The sequence below is a fragment of the Trichoplax adhaerens genome, genomic scaffold (assembly GCF_000150275.1).
Source record: "Trichoplax adhaerens TRIADscaffold_9 genomic scaffold, whole genome shotgun sequence".
Classification (NCBI taxonomy): Eukaryota; Metazoa; Placozoa; class Uniplacotomia; order Trichoplacea; family Trichoplacidae; genus Trichoplax; species Trichoplax adhaerens.
The window spans coordinates 692,514-709,413 of record NW_002060951.1 but is presented as its reverse complement, the minus strand read 5'-3'; the positions used below and the strand labels follow the sequence as shown (position 1 = coordinate 709,413).

General features: G+C 29.4%; 1 protein-coding gene across 1 annotated transcript; it reads right to left on the bottom strand.

Annotated features, from left to right (window-relative positions):
* Positions 1–4,681: 4,681 nt before the first annotated feature.
* TRIADDRAFT_58847 (uncharacterized protein) lies at positions 4,682–6,160 on the bottom strand (the record flags this gene model as incomplete). Its single annotated transcript, XM_002114852.1, has 1 exon — positions 4,682–6,160. The coding sequence occupies one exon, from the start codon at positions 6,158–6,160 to the stop codon at positions 4,682–4,684; it is 1,479 nt and encodes a 492-aa protein (XP_002114888.1).
* Positions 6,161–16,900: the final 10,740 nt, after the last annotated feature.

Here is a 16,900-nt window from a genome sequence, read left to right as displayed (position 1 = left end):
TAAAACAAAAATTTTCTCTCAATATCAGCATATCCCTAATATAAAACCAAAGTTTCATGCGTCGGAAAGTACACTAAAAGGTATCATCATTAATTGCACTGGTGATAAACCAGATCATAGAGTTCCAAAATTTGTAGAAATTAATACTATGTTAGATCAGTACACATAGATAATCCACATAGCTCTACTCTAAGCAGATAAAATTACTGGAAAGTCGAGGAAGAACCTTTAATATAATCTTAAGCTGCCAGCTTATTACGTACTTTTTGTAGCATTCCAACTTCTGTACAATCAGCATAGCAATAGGATCTATTATACTTACTCATATTCAAATTATTAATAGTAATAACATTTTACAGCGGACAATCTATAATTAAATATGGTAACAGCTACAGTGTTCACTTAGATATTATTTCTACTATGTCAAAGGATGATTAACTAGCCCTATCTTAATATGTGAGTAACGTATCCACCTTTACCTTTAGCATCAATAGCAATTCGAAACGATAATATATATAATCATCTACATTCTAACATAGAATCTTTAATTACAGTTTATGGTTATGAATTACTAACCTTGCCTTTAGATAAATATAGAAATCTATGCTACGGTCCATCTATCACACTCAGGCTGTCTTAAATAAGAGACAGTCCTTAATATTGTTAACTTAAGCCCTCAAAGCGCCCTTAATTTAAGAGAATGATTTTTCCTTCCGCGACAGAAGCATTTATAATTGAGAAGATTTAGAGTTTTTAATCGCATGAGGGGATATAATACTTACAATGAAAATCAATTTTTTTAGCTGTATAGTCCGAAACAAACGTTTTAATATGCATAATTTGATGTTGCAGCTTAAAGGTAAGAGGTATGTTATTTTGCTAGAATATGGTTTGCCTTTTCACATATCAATATTATGTAAATTTTAGATAACAGCAAAGTAGCAAACTAGGCATTATTATCTTACTTTTAATATTAGCTCACTTCAGCTTAATTGAGGGGAATTGTTCCATTTACGTTAAATGATAAATGTAACTTTCAAAATACTATAGATTAATAGAGTCGAAAGAACTATTATAAGTGTTATAGCTTCTATAACAGCTATAGCAAGTTGATTCATAGTGTTGAATGAATCTATAATTACTGATCCGATGGTGGAACTCAATACTGTGAACTAGCAAAAGGATATTCTTTAATATGCAGCTTAGTTAACTTACTCTCGAGCTTAGAATAAAGGTAAGAATCAGCTCTACCCGTGCAGCAATCCGTGTATGTAATTAGTATGTTTCATAACAACATTTCTAAGGGGTTACAAAGCTCGAAATATCTCGCTCTTGATTCGTAATAATATCCAACAAGGTACATTTTTAATAGATTTATAAAATGAAAAAGAAATTGATTATTCTCGTACATTATAACACTTATTACAGTGAAATCTGGTGATTCAAATTCATGGTTGACTAGATTTTGAACTGATTCTTTACCGTGTATTCCAGTTGAAATAAGATGGAATAAAGTTTAGACTATCATTTTAAACTATTCACGTAGATATTATATTCGAAATAATGTTATGCAGATAAATTACTTGTACTTTTGTAAAAAGGGGAAAATACTGATACTGATAAACCCATAAAGCACTTTTTATGACGTATTATACGAACGTTAATACGAACTTTACAGTCTCTAACATCAGCGTAGTGGATAGAAAAATTAAACTATAATTGCGAATAATTGTAAAATTATTATTTAGTATTGCGAGTTCATGAATTTATATATAGGAAATCTGTAGTCGTTTGGTTATTGTATCTTCCCAATTCACTGTAAGAATTTCTTGATTAAAAGGTCTACATCCCCAAAGACATCATTTAAGGTCACTGTTAAACTATGACCACCATAATAAATTTTAGCTCCGATAGAATGAATATGCTTTAAACAGATGAGATTGACCCAGTCCATAACTACACAATGAAACTAATTAACTCTTAAGAATATTAATGACCAATCAATTTCCTTCAATATATTTCTACATGAAACGAATCTTATAAAAATAGAAAATATTCAATCAACATAATAGTAGAACTTTTATAATCGGGATGTATGCAATTAAAGTGTAAAAGTTCTTTCAGAGCTGACGTCAATTGATTAAATAATTGTAAACGAATATAGAGCTCAGAAATTGTTGCAATCTGATAAAATTACTTCTACTTATTTGCTTTATAGTTCAGTAATTGTATAAGGCATATTCAAATAAAATAGATCGCTTGAAGGACGTAAGGCATTAACTATTGTAAGTATAATAAGAGCTAGATAGGATCGCTACAGCTAGTTACACCTTAAGTCTATATAATACTACTACGTGATATTAACGTAATTTAAGAGTGTATTTTCCGTTAAACCCTAACTGATCGCTAGCCTTAATTATTGATATTTATTGTTGTTATATAATGAACTCAATATCTGTATCTAGTGACTAAGTCATGCCGTCGAAAGAGTACCTAATTCGAAAATTTTGGTGCAAACTCGGATCAACAGCTTTTCTATAGTACAGCAGTGGTACAGTATTATTGAATAATTTCAAGCAATATTGTACTGAACTTATAATTAAATATCGTGAACATATTTATATGCACGTATCGGCAAGCATTGATCATAATTTATATCATACAAATGTATATTTCTATAAATACTATAGATATGGAATACTTTATAAAGAATCCAGCAAAAATCGGTGATGAAGTAATTGACCTTTGATAATATAAAATTAATTGATCAAAGTTCAGAACACCTTATTATGTAAATTTTTCTTTACTATTGTTGACTAATAAAGTGAATCTGCAGATAATTACCGGTAGGCACCTATGATATTAAATAATAGCATGAGTAATCTATAAGACAGTATTTACTTCAAAAAGTTTTTTCAATGAAATAAAATTTTTTTCCGACATTTCAAAGGCTAAGGTTTTTATTAAATTCAAATTAAATAAATGGAAATACTCGTAGTCATAAAACCTGATATATGGTGAGCTTAGTGATAATAGTAGATTATTTAATAACGTTTAAATAGTACAGTGTGAGCGACACTTATACTAATAAGTGTTGATGAAGAGTTCATCTATCATTGCTTTGTTTACGACGCTTAACTCTAAGGCAAAATGTTAGAATCAGTAGCAAATTCTAATTTTAACTTATTACCTGACTCGCTATCATTATAATATTAAGATGGACAAAACATTTCTCTATTATTATTATTGTAAATTGTATAATGAAGAAATGGATTGAATATTTAAAATCAATTTATAATGCAATAAAACGTCATGGCAATAGGGAACATGAAAGAAACAGGAAATCCTACGTGGAGCGGTACCTTGAAGGTACGTGCTGTTTTATACAATTGCATGAATTTAGAATGCTTAATTGTCCTTAAAATGATTTCACAATTAAAATTACGGTATTATATTAAATTAAACAAGTTGATTGAATATCCATACGCATATAGTATTAATCAATAAGTGTTATGCCTAAAATATTATTACTTTTAAACAGTCCTAGTTTACAGTTATAACAATAGTACAAGGTCCATCAATCAGTATCAAATCATAATATGAATATCATTTGAAATAGAAAGTTTTTTTTCTCGATGAAACTTAATCGAAGCCTGCTCTGAATTGTATTTATTTTATAATTATGATCATAAATGCTAGTTATCATCTTATAGAATGCGAAATTTAGCATTCAGTATTTCAAACATGAGTTTAAAATACAAAATGACATACTGAAGCAAAGTAATTGTAGCGTAAAGAATAGAAATGATTCAATCCTGCCATATGAATTAAATTTTCTTGATTGATATGACTAATGAATTATTAAATAAACTCGTGTATGTTGGTATCACATCACAATTATAATAAAATGTTGACTGTAAACAGTTAAAGAAGAAAAAGAAAAAGGATATGCTGAACAGTGATATTTTTAGCATTACAAACCTTCAGTAATAATCACCTGTAATAAAGTGATAAGATCGGTGTTAAAATTGTAGGGTAGCATTTGATCAAGATAATGCATTTATTAAAGTTAACTTCAGTTATCTAATTAGATATGCGAACTAGTGCTGAAATGTATCTAAAATTTACAATTTTTAAATAAAGTATCCAATTCCTGCATAGAATTATCATTAATGCGAATAACCAATACATTAATAATATTAATTTATACCAGTAATTGGTTTTAGAAGTTTCTTTGAGAAATATCATTGGGTGCAACGATGATAATTATCATTACAGTATACCGCATTCACTGACGTTTTTAATCAGGCTATTAAACTGATCGAAGGATGTTCTAATTGCTAAATCAAAATTGCATTTACACTGACCATTATGTAGATAGTAATCAGTCGTCTTGAACTTTAAGCAGTTTTAATCGATAAAAGATATTAATCCCAAAACACCATTTATTAGCCAAATTGTAGCTATCTAGGTATAGATCATTATTATGGGGTTATATCTGTAAAATCCATCGGAAACTGACTACCTGGAAGCTAAAACTATTTTATTAATCATCTAATGCACCAGCTATTGGTTATATTTACTGATCATTTACCAGTATATATCGGTAGTTAGTGGCTATATAATGATTTACAGGAGACTAAGCTGTCTGCTGTGTTATCATCATACTGATATCACGCAATTAAACTACTGTTTCATAGCTTGATTGGAGAAGACTGCAGATATCATCACCATTTTCATCATTATAGTAATTTCCATTATTATGGTCTCCGTGAGGGGTTGCAATTTTGCCATTATGGCATTTTTCTGTCGCCATAGGAGAATCAAAATATAACTTAGTGAACTGATGATTGGATACTGAAACATCTATAGCAGGATTGCCTGGAATATTAGAACCGCTACTACTTTCATTTAATGTTTGACGTAAAGATGTATTTGTTTTAGATACTTTGCCATGATTTGAAAGTAACTCTGCTTTACTGGTCTTATTGTCGAGTTGACGAACACAAGCATCTCTGCTATTTTGTGATTTGCTTTTTAAATGAGATGATCTATCTTTTTGACAAAGGTACCGATTATCTCGTTTGATTTTATAACGTCTTATGAGTAGTGTAACTTCATTGCGGAAGGATCGATTTAAATAGGTATAGAGAATTGGATTGATAATAGAACTTGCATAAATTCCAACAAATTCACACCAATATTGTACCTGCAGGAATAGATCTGGATCAGTATAATTATGAGCGGCAATGCGGATGATATTGGTAGCATCTCGTGGTAGTTTACAAACTATAAAAACACCAATAATTACACCAATGACCTTAGCAGCTTTGCAAGCATTCACTCGTTGGGTAACATTATCGGATGCATGATTTAGTTGATTATTTGATTTTTGCCTTGCGATGCAATAAATTCTGAAGTAAAATAAGCAAATAAACAGAAACGGCAAGGCGAAACGAAAGATGGTTATAAAATAATTCCAAGGAATTAAAAGTGCCGCCTTTTCCTCTTTGACTTTGGGCACACAATATTTATACTCCCAGTGGTATAATCCAACAATAAATGGCATAAAACCGATGAAAAACGATAAAAACCATATCAAGCCAACGATAATAAAAATAGTTGGTTTACCATTTATGAGCACATTTTGATAGAAAAAAGGAGCTGAAATACTGATAAATTGTGTTGCTGCAATAGCACAAATGTGTAAGTTCATATTGAGAGGCATAACATTAGGAAGGACAAATAGCATAATGATACAATAAATGTTACTTGAAGGATTTAGTTGGATTCGACTTGAAATATCGATAGCTTTATAAGTAACATAAGGTATCGTGTAAAAGTATGAATAACATAAATGGCTCAGAAACATGCTGGCCATAATAACATTGGCTACAACACGCAGCTTTCTTCGGGTTAGTATTAAGACCAACACTGAAGTATTAACGATAATATTTATTAGAGCTAATATCGAGCTAACAATTAAGATTGGTAGTGTCTTATTAATTAACTCCTGGTCAGTTGTTATACCACTGGCTCGCTTCTGTATAATACCTTGAGGGTTAGAAAGAGTGTCTGTAGCCGTTGAATTGCTAGGAAAGGTATGTTTCCAACTTGAACTGGTAGTAGCTAAATCGCTAATTAAAGCTGATGCTGCCATGACTTTAATCCACTAGCCGGGAAAAAAGTAATTGATAGAAAATTGCTGGATGTTACAGTCTAATTTTTAAATCAAATAATCGATTTTCTTGCACGCTTATCAAAAACTTAGTATAAGCTAAAGCAATTTACGCTAGTTTAGGCTGTTTTATGTGTATAATCGAAGTAATAATAACCTAAGAGAAAATCGAAAATTGAAATAGTAGCAGAAAGAAGGATCTTTTAGTCAGATTCTGGTATCTGCAGTGACAATATCGACTTCTTTGAGAATATTTCTTTTTATTTCAAGGCCAGTATCGTGATGGTAATTTCTTCGAGTCACTCACAAGATAGAAAGCTGTTGCTCGATCAAATTATTCTATTTCGTAATTCTAAATTGATAGTAGGAAGAGAAGTAATAAATATAAAATATCAGTTATCAATTTTTCAAGGAAGCTGACAGTTTCATCTATTAAATAGAAAAAATGTCATATTCAGTAGTATTAAACAATTTGACCCAGAATAGATAACAGAATGGAGTTCGTTATTATTTTATAATTCCGATAATAAATTCAATTATACAATCAATTGGATGGCTTGATAATCTTCTTTCTTTTATTTCTTGTAACAATATATGTCAATAAATTATTTTACGACACTTATTGATATCCTTTCCTAAAAAAGTGCTACCTAAACTAAGCATATTGCCAAAGTATCTTTATGTTTCGAATAATAATATTGAAGGTAGCCTTAAGGTTTGAATCAATATATATAAAATTTATATTATTTTAGGCTATTAAAATTATTTTAAGCATTTAGCCACCAGATGGAAATACGGAAGGGAAAATTACTACCCCGGCCTAAGAGAATTAACACGTATTAATATTCCTTTACTCACTGGGTGACATCCAGCATCAAATGCCATAGATGCACATTACTACGATCTTATCCTCTTTATAGAGGAACCCCTAAATTCTGTATTTCAGGTAAATTTTTCAGTAGTTAATGGAAATGATAATATAAAGTGCTTCTTAGAATATTGTTTTCAACTATAATCGGCAGCTGCAAGGTATTAAATTTTAATTATAGCTTCGGAAATGCTTTCAGAAGGATTATTGATTAATTTTTTATACATAATCTTTAGCATCAATATTTCGGAGTTAATATGATCTATCTATATCGTGTATACTTATACCTCAATAGAGGAAGTTAATTTTAATCAGAGCTATCGTAAATGACAATAACAAGAGCATTTCTTTATCTGTTTTCGCAAGTTTATTTCTGGAAGGTCTAAAATGACAAAATTTTTTATTATCTTGATAGTTATATTTACATCTTTATGGTAATCATTAAATATTTTAGTGTACGTAATTAAGACAAGCCTAGATTATGATATATATGGCTTTAACCATAAATTCTTTTGCGTATAGCTAGGTATGAAAAGTAGAATATAACAACGTAATAACACTTATTCAATAATTTATCCAAATTATTGGATACATCTTTTCGTTTGGGTACAACGTTTCCCATTAGCGTTATTAAGTTAGGGTTACCATTATTTTTCATATGTTTCATAAGTTTTTAGATAAACTATTGTTGCTTTTAAAACTGAAATTGTGCATCTGCTAATTTAAGTTGAGTAGATGTAGCGAGCGGATAATGTGTGTATGAGTTTTATGATAAGTCACTATTATCATCTATTCTGTTGGCTTACAAATGTCCATCACAGAACTCGATAATATGTCTGAGAGCAATCATTTCTTATTGATAACTTATTGTTTAGTCTATTCCATAATATTAATATTAAAATAAACATAGTTATAGTACATGGTAATAGAGTAAAGGAGAAATTAAAATTTAAATACTATCTATTACTCTTAGATCCAATTACCATAATAGATTTTCACAATAACTAGTTATATTTTTTACAGCATTTAAAATGAACCTTTATTAAGACGATGGAGTAAGTAAATGTAATTTTAATAAAACATGATCCTGTTGCAGATGAGTTTACTTTATTTGTGACGCTTACTACCTAGCCAATATTGTGACAATAAAGGCTAAAGACAAATTTGAAAGAAGAGTTACTGTATTATGTCATAGTTCATGGTAAAAATGAAGTATAAAAGTAAATTTATTACGAACATAATAGCTTTATAGAATAATTAAAAGGTTACAAATCGAAGTTGAGTGGTAAAGTAGAATACTGCCGTAAACTCAATTTCTCGATCATGCCACCTAAGTGTATATATCAAACAAGTAAGCTCTGAGAGTGACAGTAATAGGTTCAAACAAATCGCCTTTGATTAATCTATTAATCATTGAAATGACTTTATCTTTGAAACCTGTATTAGACATACTACAATTCTTGAATTAAAAATGTCGCAAATGATACGATTACTCAAGCTGTAGTAAAAAATTATTTCGTTGTATTTATGTAAAACGAATATGATACTTAGATGTATTGATCTGAAATTATTTAAAAGTGGTGCTATATTAGGCCCATTTAATAAACTTAAAAGTAATCGAATATAAACAATATCAACATTCGATAGTAATTGATCTGTTATCTTATCTTTAATTCTTAAGCACCTGGTATGATACAGTTTAATCTATAGAAAAATTGACGGATTAAAAATTTTAATTAATTTAGACTTATTGAATGTGCCAGCTGATATACCAAATAGGAACTGTACACTGTGCTGGAACAATATGAATCGATATTCTATTAGATATGCTCTATTAAATATAATGCCTATTGTGCTTGTAACAATAGTACGTTCCAGATTTATAAGGAAATAGTGAGTAATAATGATGAAAGTAATATAGTTTATTTCGGGATGAAAAAAATATTTTCTAACAAATGTTTTAATTCAATTTGCTGCAATTAAATTTTCGATTCCAGTCAATTTAAAATACTTTAAATTCCAGTGTATTACACAAACTTTAAGATACTCGATGATTTAATCAAGATATGGGTAATATATGCATATATAGTAACGAAAGTAAAACACTCTGATCAAGCTACAATATAACGGTTTAGGCTTCAAGTATAACAATGAAAAAAGATTTTGCTATTACAAGAATAAATTATATAGTTTTTAATTTTCAAATATCAGCGTGTTATAGTAATAGTCAAATTTTTAATACTGAAATGACTAACCACTTTATCCCTAAATTAGACGACGTAAATATAGGACAATAAGGGATTAAATATTTAAGACTGATAATTTGTATAAATTTTTCCTGTAACACTCACTAGTATATCGTTTTAGAATTTTCTGTTTGTCTACAATACATCATAAAATTTTAGCCGATATTAGGTTATTCTTCAAACTCATTATAGTCATTAATAATGCACTTTTTCAAAGTAGATACTTATTGTTGTCTTTTATAACTCTATCAATACAATTTGTAATATTTTTCAGAAATTTTGCTTTCAGTTTCAAATAACGAACTATTTATTTATAATGTTATTATTCAGCAAAGAGAAGATATATAATGTTGGATAATGCTGTCAATATGTTCTTAGAAGACATAATATTTGATACAGGACTCAAAAGATAGAGCGATTTAGGGTTAAGAGCCACAATAACTTTATATTGTACTGCGCATGCTATAATATTAGATGCAGCGTTGATAGATAAGTGACACACTTATGCATTGCATAATGAGCAAAATCTTAATGTTAGTCTAAATATGGTCATTATGGAGAGATAAAATTCATTATTAATATTAGTTTTCCTGTATGAACAAATTTTTTTGGTCATTTATCTTCTTTTGTCCTACCGGTGACTAATTGTAGTGCAAGATATATATTGACATTATATTCGTAAAATTGTTAACCTCACAAAAATTTAACTGATATATGCTTTTATATGTTTTTAATCTATTAGTATAGAAATAAATTGTTCATAAATGAGTCTACTCTCTAGTTAGCCTACAATCTATAAATAAGCGTATTCAAAATATTGTTTTTGCTTGATAGAGCTATATTGTATTCTAATGCATAAAAAAGAATTGGGTGTAGAACGATCATAATAAATTCAAGGGAACTACTTTTCAATTTCTACCGGATGTGAAGAGTTTCTATATTAACTTTGCGTAATGGCGCAATAGGTGTAAATAGATTTATACAAGATATCCGAAAATTTTGTTATTCTGAGAATACGAGCCTGAAGGAATAATTTATTTAATTCCAGATGAAAGGCGCGATTGTTATTTCGTAATAACTTTCACCAGTAACTAGTATTTGATAGCTAATCTTTCATATTCGACCCCATTAAATTTTGAATATTAATCAGAAAATAAATTGAATCATTTTTCTGAAGATATGTACAATTTCAATAAAAATGATATTAGAGGACTGTATTTTTCAATTTAAAATAACACTACAGAAAGAAGGTGTGGTTAAAATCTAGAAATGAACTTTTAGTTTTACCTTGCAAGATAATACTTCGGAAATAAAGTAATATTATCGAAGGTAGAATATTCGACAGGTGCGGTTTAAAAACGTCAAACCCCTTTCTACTAGATTAGTGTTCGTTCTAACTGACTACCTAGTACCAGTATACAGCGACTTTGTTTACTGATAATACCGTTTTAATGTACCATCGAAATCTATAGAATAAGATATTTACACAGTTAACGGTATCCAGTAGAAGCAACCTTAATGTACTTTCACGTCTTAAGTGGTACTCCCTAATTATTAATAATTACTGCTGTGTTAGTCTAAGTGTCTCGAATTCAGAACTTAATAATTTCTACTTTACAAATATTGCAGGTGCTTGGATAATTTGATTATGAACGTACGTAGATCATAAGTGCTCTTTCTTGATGTCATCAATTTTTACCCAACAGTGTGCCATATTAGCTTTAATTACCGCCGATAATTTTGTGAATCTTAAATATTTGATGTTGACACTGAAACTTTTAAAAATCAGAAGATAGATATCGAGTACTGTAGCTATTATACTATTATCTGTGTTAATGAATAAAATTTATAAGAACCTCTTAATCTGATACGTACGAGAGCAAGGTAGATAATCAGGATATTTAAAGGGTAATCAAAATTTCTACCGTAAACTCATGGGTTTATCTTGAAATTATATCTAAGAAATGTTGTAAATATTATTATAATCTTCAGTGCTAGATAATGATTACTTCTGGCACTGTCACAGAGCACTACATAGTGCCGTAGGCGTTAAAGCTACATTAGTACCGCTCCAGTTATTGATGAGAAAAACGCTCACAAATATTAATTTTTTTACGTCAAACATTGTTAGCTAATTGACGTGATTTTTTATCTACTGATACCTAAATTTAAATTATATTTTTATTGCGAATGTAATTAGATTATCCCATTTGAGTACTTTAAAAGTGCATGAAGATGGCTTTGATAAGCTTCGAATTTCTCCTCTATACATATAATGGCACAGATATTGATTAAATTACGTTAATTTTATGAGTACTGGAGGATTTTCTATGTACGAGATTGAAGCTGCTTTAAAGATTCTTAAATAACTTAATTTCGTAAGCTAATAGAGGATTGATGAAAATTAAAACGTAAAAACTTATAACCGCATACCGCGCTGATAATGATTCTTGGCTAATTGAAATAAGACATGATTTAACTTCTCGTTTAAATCAGTATTAGTTAATATTATCTTACCTTAATAATTTTGTATGGCCAATGGTAATTGAGAGTGTAAAAGACATCAAATTTTATCTCTTTAACTGAGAGATGATCTAAAGAAGACGTAGATAGCGTATTTAATTCAACGTGCAGGATCGAGAGAATTAATACCAATTTACATATTAGCTTAATAGCTTGAGAACTTATTCTTTTGATGCAACTTTTATCATCATAATTAAACTAATATTGATATTTCCTTGTATTGTTAGCAATTTCTGTAATCTATTCTCGACATCAATGACGTAACAGAACTCTTTAGATGGAACTTAAACAGAAAGCAGATTATAAATCAATTATTATTGAAAAGAATGAAGAACAGCTATATCAATAGTGACCGGATTGATGGGTATAAGTCTGTCTGATGATATTGTAATAGTGATCGTTAAAATACCGAATGTGGGATGGGATATACAGTACCGTGAAAGCAACTTGCATTTAATTATTTAGCATTATAAATCACCAATATTGAGGTATCCAAGCTTTAGGACGTCATTTCTATTGTGGCTATTTTTGTTTCGACATTTCTATCAACGCTATAAATTAAATTTTCATTATTGAAGTAGTATTACTGTAACTGAAGTATTAATTCAAAAAGATAACAGAAAGAACTATGGTTATATTGATATCGAGGATAAACTTAGACAGTTTTGACTTTTATTTTACTTTCATCAGTGTGACAATTTCCTTACTATTAAGTGCTTCAATTTACTAATAAGTATTTGGAAGTGAATTATATTATTATGAAAAATAATATCTATGCAAAGATATAAGATTGTAGAAAACAATCGTTTAGGATGTTATCAATTTTAGTAGTTGATTTTAATAGTCATTATATTAATAGAAAAATGGGATAATGAAGTCAAGTAAAAGTTAATTAGAAAATTTATCAAGAATATGTACTAAACATATCCGTGTGTTGGCATTTTGTAATTTTTGATAGCATTAAAATCTTGACTTTTAGACTAAACGTAGCAATACTTGTATGTCTTCGTCGTGAATAGAATTATCAAATTGCGCGCTAGGGGATGCTATATAAATGCCACAGTATTCATTCATTACCTCATCCAAATTTATCCTACAGTCAATAGTTTTCCCATTAGTGCATGTACTACATGTACGCCTTAGTCGCTTGCAATCCTGGACTGTTTAGTGTATCAACATTCCCGAGAATTTAAACCATTAATAAATTCACTGCAACTCTATTTTCGTGCAACTACTTGAGATAAATTCTATAAGACCTAATACTTGATAATTTTAAAGCATATAAGGTATGATATTGCCTTATTGTAAATTAACTAGACATTATGCAAACCGAGTAGGAATTTTGCAAATTGACTAGGCATTATGCAAATTGCCGAAATTCTTCATATTGACGGTCTGAATATAACATTTTAAAATCCTAGATTTAGGCATCAAGAATCATACTATTTATACAGTAAGCGCTACGGGTATGCGATAAGTCAAAATTGACAAGTGAAATTAATTATACTGCATTAGTTTCAACTTCATATCATATGTAATTATTTTGGCTCTATACTGCATGTAGATCACATACGAATTATTTATTTCTTGTAAAGAAATGAAAAAATTCGAAATAAAATCAAATAGCAACGCAGTCATGTTTTGAGCTTAAGACCATCTTGTTTCATACTTATTGTAGAAGTTATGCTATCATACCAACTAATGTAGAAAATGTAAAGATCTAAAGTTATTAATTGTTGTAAGCAGCTGTGCCGACATATCTGAGTTTTTGCCAGATAAGAATATTAAATTCTTTAAAAAAATAAGATAGATATCTTAAGATCGCTGGAATATAAACAGTTTCATTGTGTTAGGAAAATCTAATTATAAGTAAGGAGTAAAGTTTTATAATCTGCGTCGGATGTGGCATCACAAGGCAAAATAGACAATTACTTCTCCAAATTAAAAAAATAAATAATTTTATTTGCATCGCTGCCCATGGAGGTGCCAGAAGTAGCAATAAGTAGGAGTAATAAGAGTAGTTCAAACTTATTACACCCTATGAACCTATATTCTTTTAACTAAAAAATTTCTTTAAGTGTTTATATCTGTATACGTTTCGTATCATAATAACAATATTTTGAATTAACTACCACAGTTGATGATCAAAACATGCTTTGTTACCTAACAGTCATAAATAATATCTGTTTTCATCGCTAGGGGAAATAAAAACATTGTTGCTAACCCAATGACAAACTGATTTCTTATCACTTCAGAACTTTATGAAAAAAACGTAAATAACTAACTGGAAGAGTTCGCTAGATTTAGATCTTAACTGTATTACTAGATATAAGGATAGCAATATATTGACGAAAATATTGTCTCTTACAGAAGGAAAGTACGTCAATATTCTAAAGTTGAAATTGAAATATGTATAATATGATATAACTCATTAGAGTACCGAAATACAGCATGTTTGTTCGAGTAATCGACTTAATAGATAGAATTATAAATGGTGATATAATGTCTAGCAGTAAAATAAAATACGGAAAAAGGATTAGGATAATTCCGGCACTATATTCCAAGCGATAAAATCATAAGCGGATAAATTGTGTGATGTCAACAATTACAATACTCTCACATATTTACAAGAGTGATATGAAAAACGGTAAGAGTCACAATCCGTCAGCAATGTGACAGGTTATTGAACTAGTATATTATGATGTCTTTGTAGTCTTGACTCATGTTATATCATATCCAAATCGGTTAATAACATTTGCTTTATTTGGATAGTGAAAATAATCTATTTCTCGAAGTGGATTTTAATTTCAACTTGGAAATGAAAACTACAATTGTTACAATATTTAATTCTACAAGGAAGCCCTAACTTTGGCTATCAGGCTCTTGAGCTATCGTTACATTAATCTATTTTAATGGTGATATTTACTAGTAAATTTTATAAATTGTAGTAGTTCTATCTATTCCTACAGCAAGTTGAAGCTAAAGTTGGCATTAATAGTTACGAGGCAATTTTGCTTTTGATATTGACTTTAGAGACTAGAATGTGAAATTTATTCATCAAGTCAAACTATTGCCAGTTTTTTTGCGGTTTCTGCAAGATTATTTCATCTGGATAATATAAAGTAGATGTATTTGCTTTATAGTGTAGCAAAATATTTCGTCAGAGTGTTTGGATGCTATGTATTTATTTAACGTACACCAGAGTTGACCATCTTTCAATATAACAATCCTAATATTAAAGTTTTTACTGGACGTTACTAAAAGGACGAAAGATTATGCTTTAGTAAGGAAGGTAAGTCGTTGATCAAGCTAAATTGCCTTATTAAAATTTGTGTAAGTATTACTTTATTACCAAAACTTACCGTAGATTCCTGCTAATTTAATAACGGCGCTACCATTATACTTTAATTTATATCCCGATAAAGGAATTAGTTTTCTGATCATTCAATCCACTGCATCAATGATTATTCTCTTATAGAACACATTATTAATTTAAACTAGATAAACTTCGATATCAAAATTTTGCTGCCGAGAATTAATATATAAGTGGCGATGCTCTAATTTTACATAACAAAACCTTGATTGTATAAATATTTGTAGAATTTATTTCCTAAATGATTCTAACCAATACTGTGGCAAAAAATTAGAAAATAAATATTATGTGCCTTATCTATTAATGACAGTTGCATTAAAATCATTATTTGTTACATTCTTTTTGTAGTGTATTTAGAATATACTGTAACTATATTCTACTCTTAAATACAGACATGTTGTATTGCTCTTATATTTAGACAGATCTACAGTCCGCTTACTCTACATTCATATATAGACTACTGTATTTAGTTATTACAGTACTCGCTGTTTTCTACAATCATCTGCTATTTTGTAACCTGTTATGGTATATGTTGTATCTAATTCCACAATCCTATTCTCTGCATGTGCTCTATCTTTAAAACTATAAATACCGGCAATTTCTACCTCAGAGTTCATTAGCCTCTCAGTTAGTCTTCTAGTTAGTCTCTCACAGTCTAATACTTCTACTCGTTACTCACGACAGCTTGCACGCTGATCTACCGTAACTACCTCACAGTACTTCACATTACTAACCTACAATAAAGCATAACTTTTATAAACCCTTTGTTGTAATAATTGTAAATGGCGACTAAATCTCAATCCTCTGAGATATCGAACCCTCCATCACACTTTTCACCGGAAGATAACCTGATAAAAATGTTCCTTATGTTTACTGTTGTAATATAATACAGTAAGGAGCTGCATTATATTTATCAACGTGAAAAATTCATGAATATCTTAAATTAATTTATGCTAAGCAAAGCGTATTTAGATCTAACTTATTCTCTACAGTCACATTTACTTTTGCTTGATTCAGCAAATTTTACAAACTTTATAAGAAACATCAGGACCATTGTATAGTTCTTTACATTAAAAGCTGTACCTGATAATTGTAGTGATAACAGTTGATTGGATGACCTAACCCATCTCTATTTACGTAATCTAATATTAGCTTACCTTTTAAAACCTTCTTCGTTTCTCCAGTAGCAAATACATGTAATCAGTTACTTTAGTTTTCAAGTTTTATCACTGTTGAATATCTGAGGAGTGATAAATAGAACTGCTATCATAAACTATAGAGGGAATTGCTGAATTATATCGAATAGTAACGAATTTCTATGTGACTTGATAATAGACAAACAGATAAATGATTTCAAATACGTACATAAGGTACACTTGCCTATTTTAATATTAATTAAATCTTCATATTGCTTTAGTATTATTATACTCGACGCCTGCATTGCATTGTCATGGATGATAATGGCTTAAGCCTACAGTAGAATACAAGCGATACAAATAAAAAGTGTTAGTTGAAAAGATGAAGTAAAATTACCAGAGAATGAATAGAAGTGAATTAATGTTCTTTATATATCCGATTCTTTGGATAGTCTAATAATAGACGTAGTGAATTTATTCCGCAATACATATATAGTACAAAAGAGATTGATTAAGCTTGGCAACGTAACTATTTTATATGATAGAATATAAATTACTAAACTCGATTAAGATAAA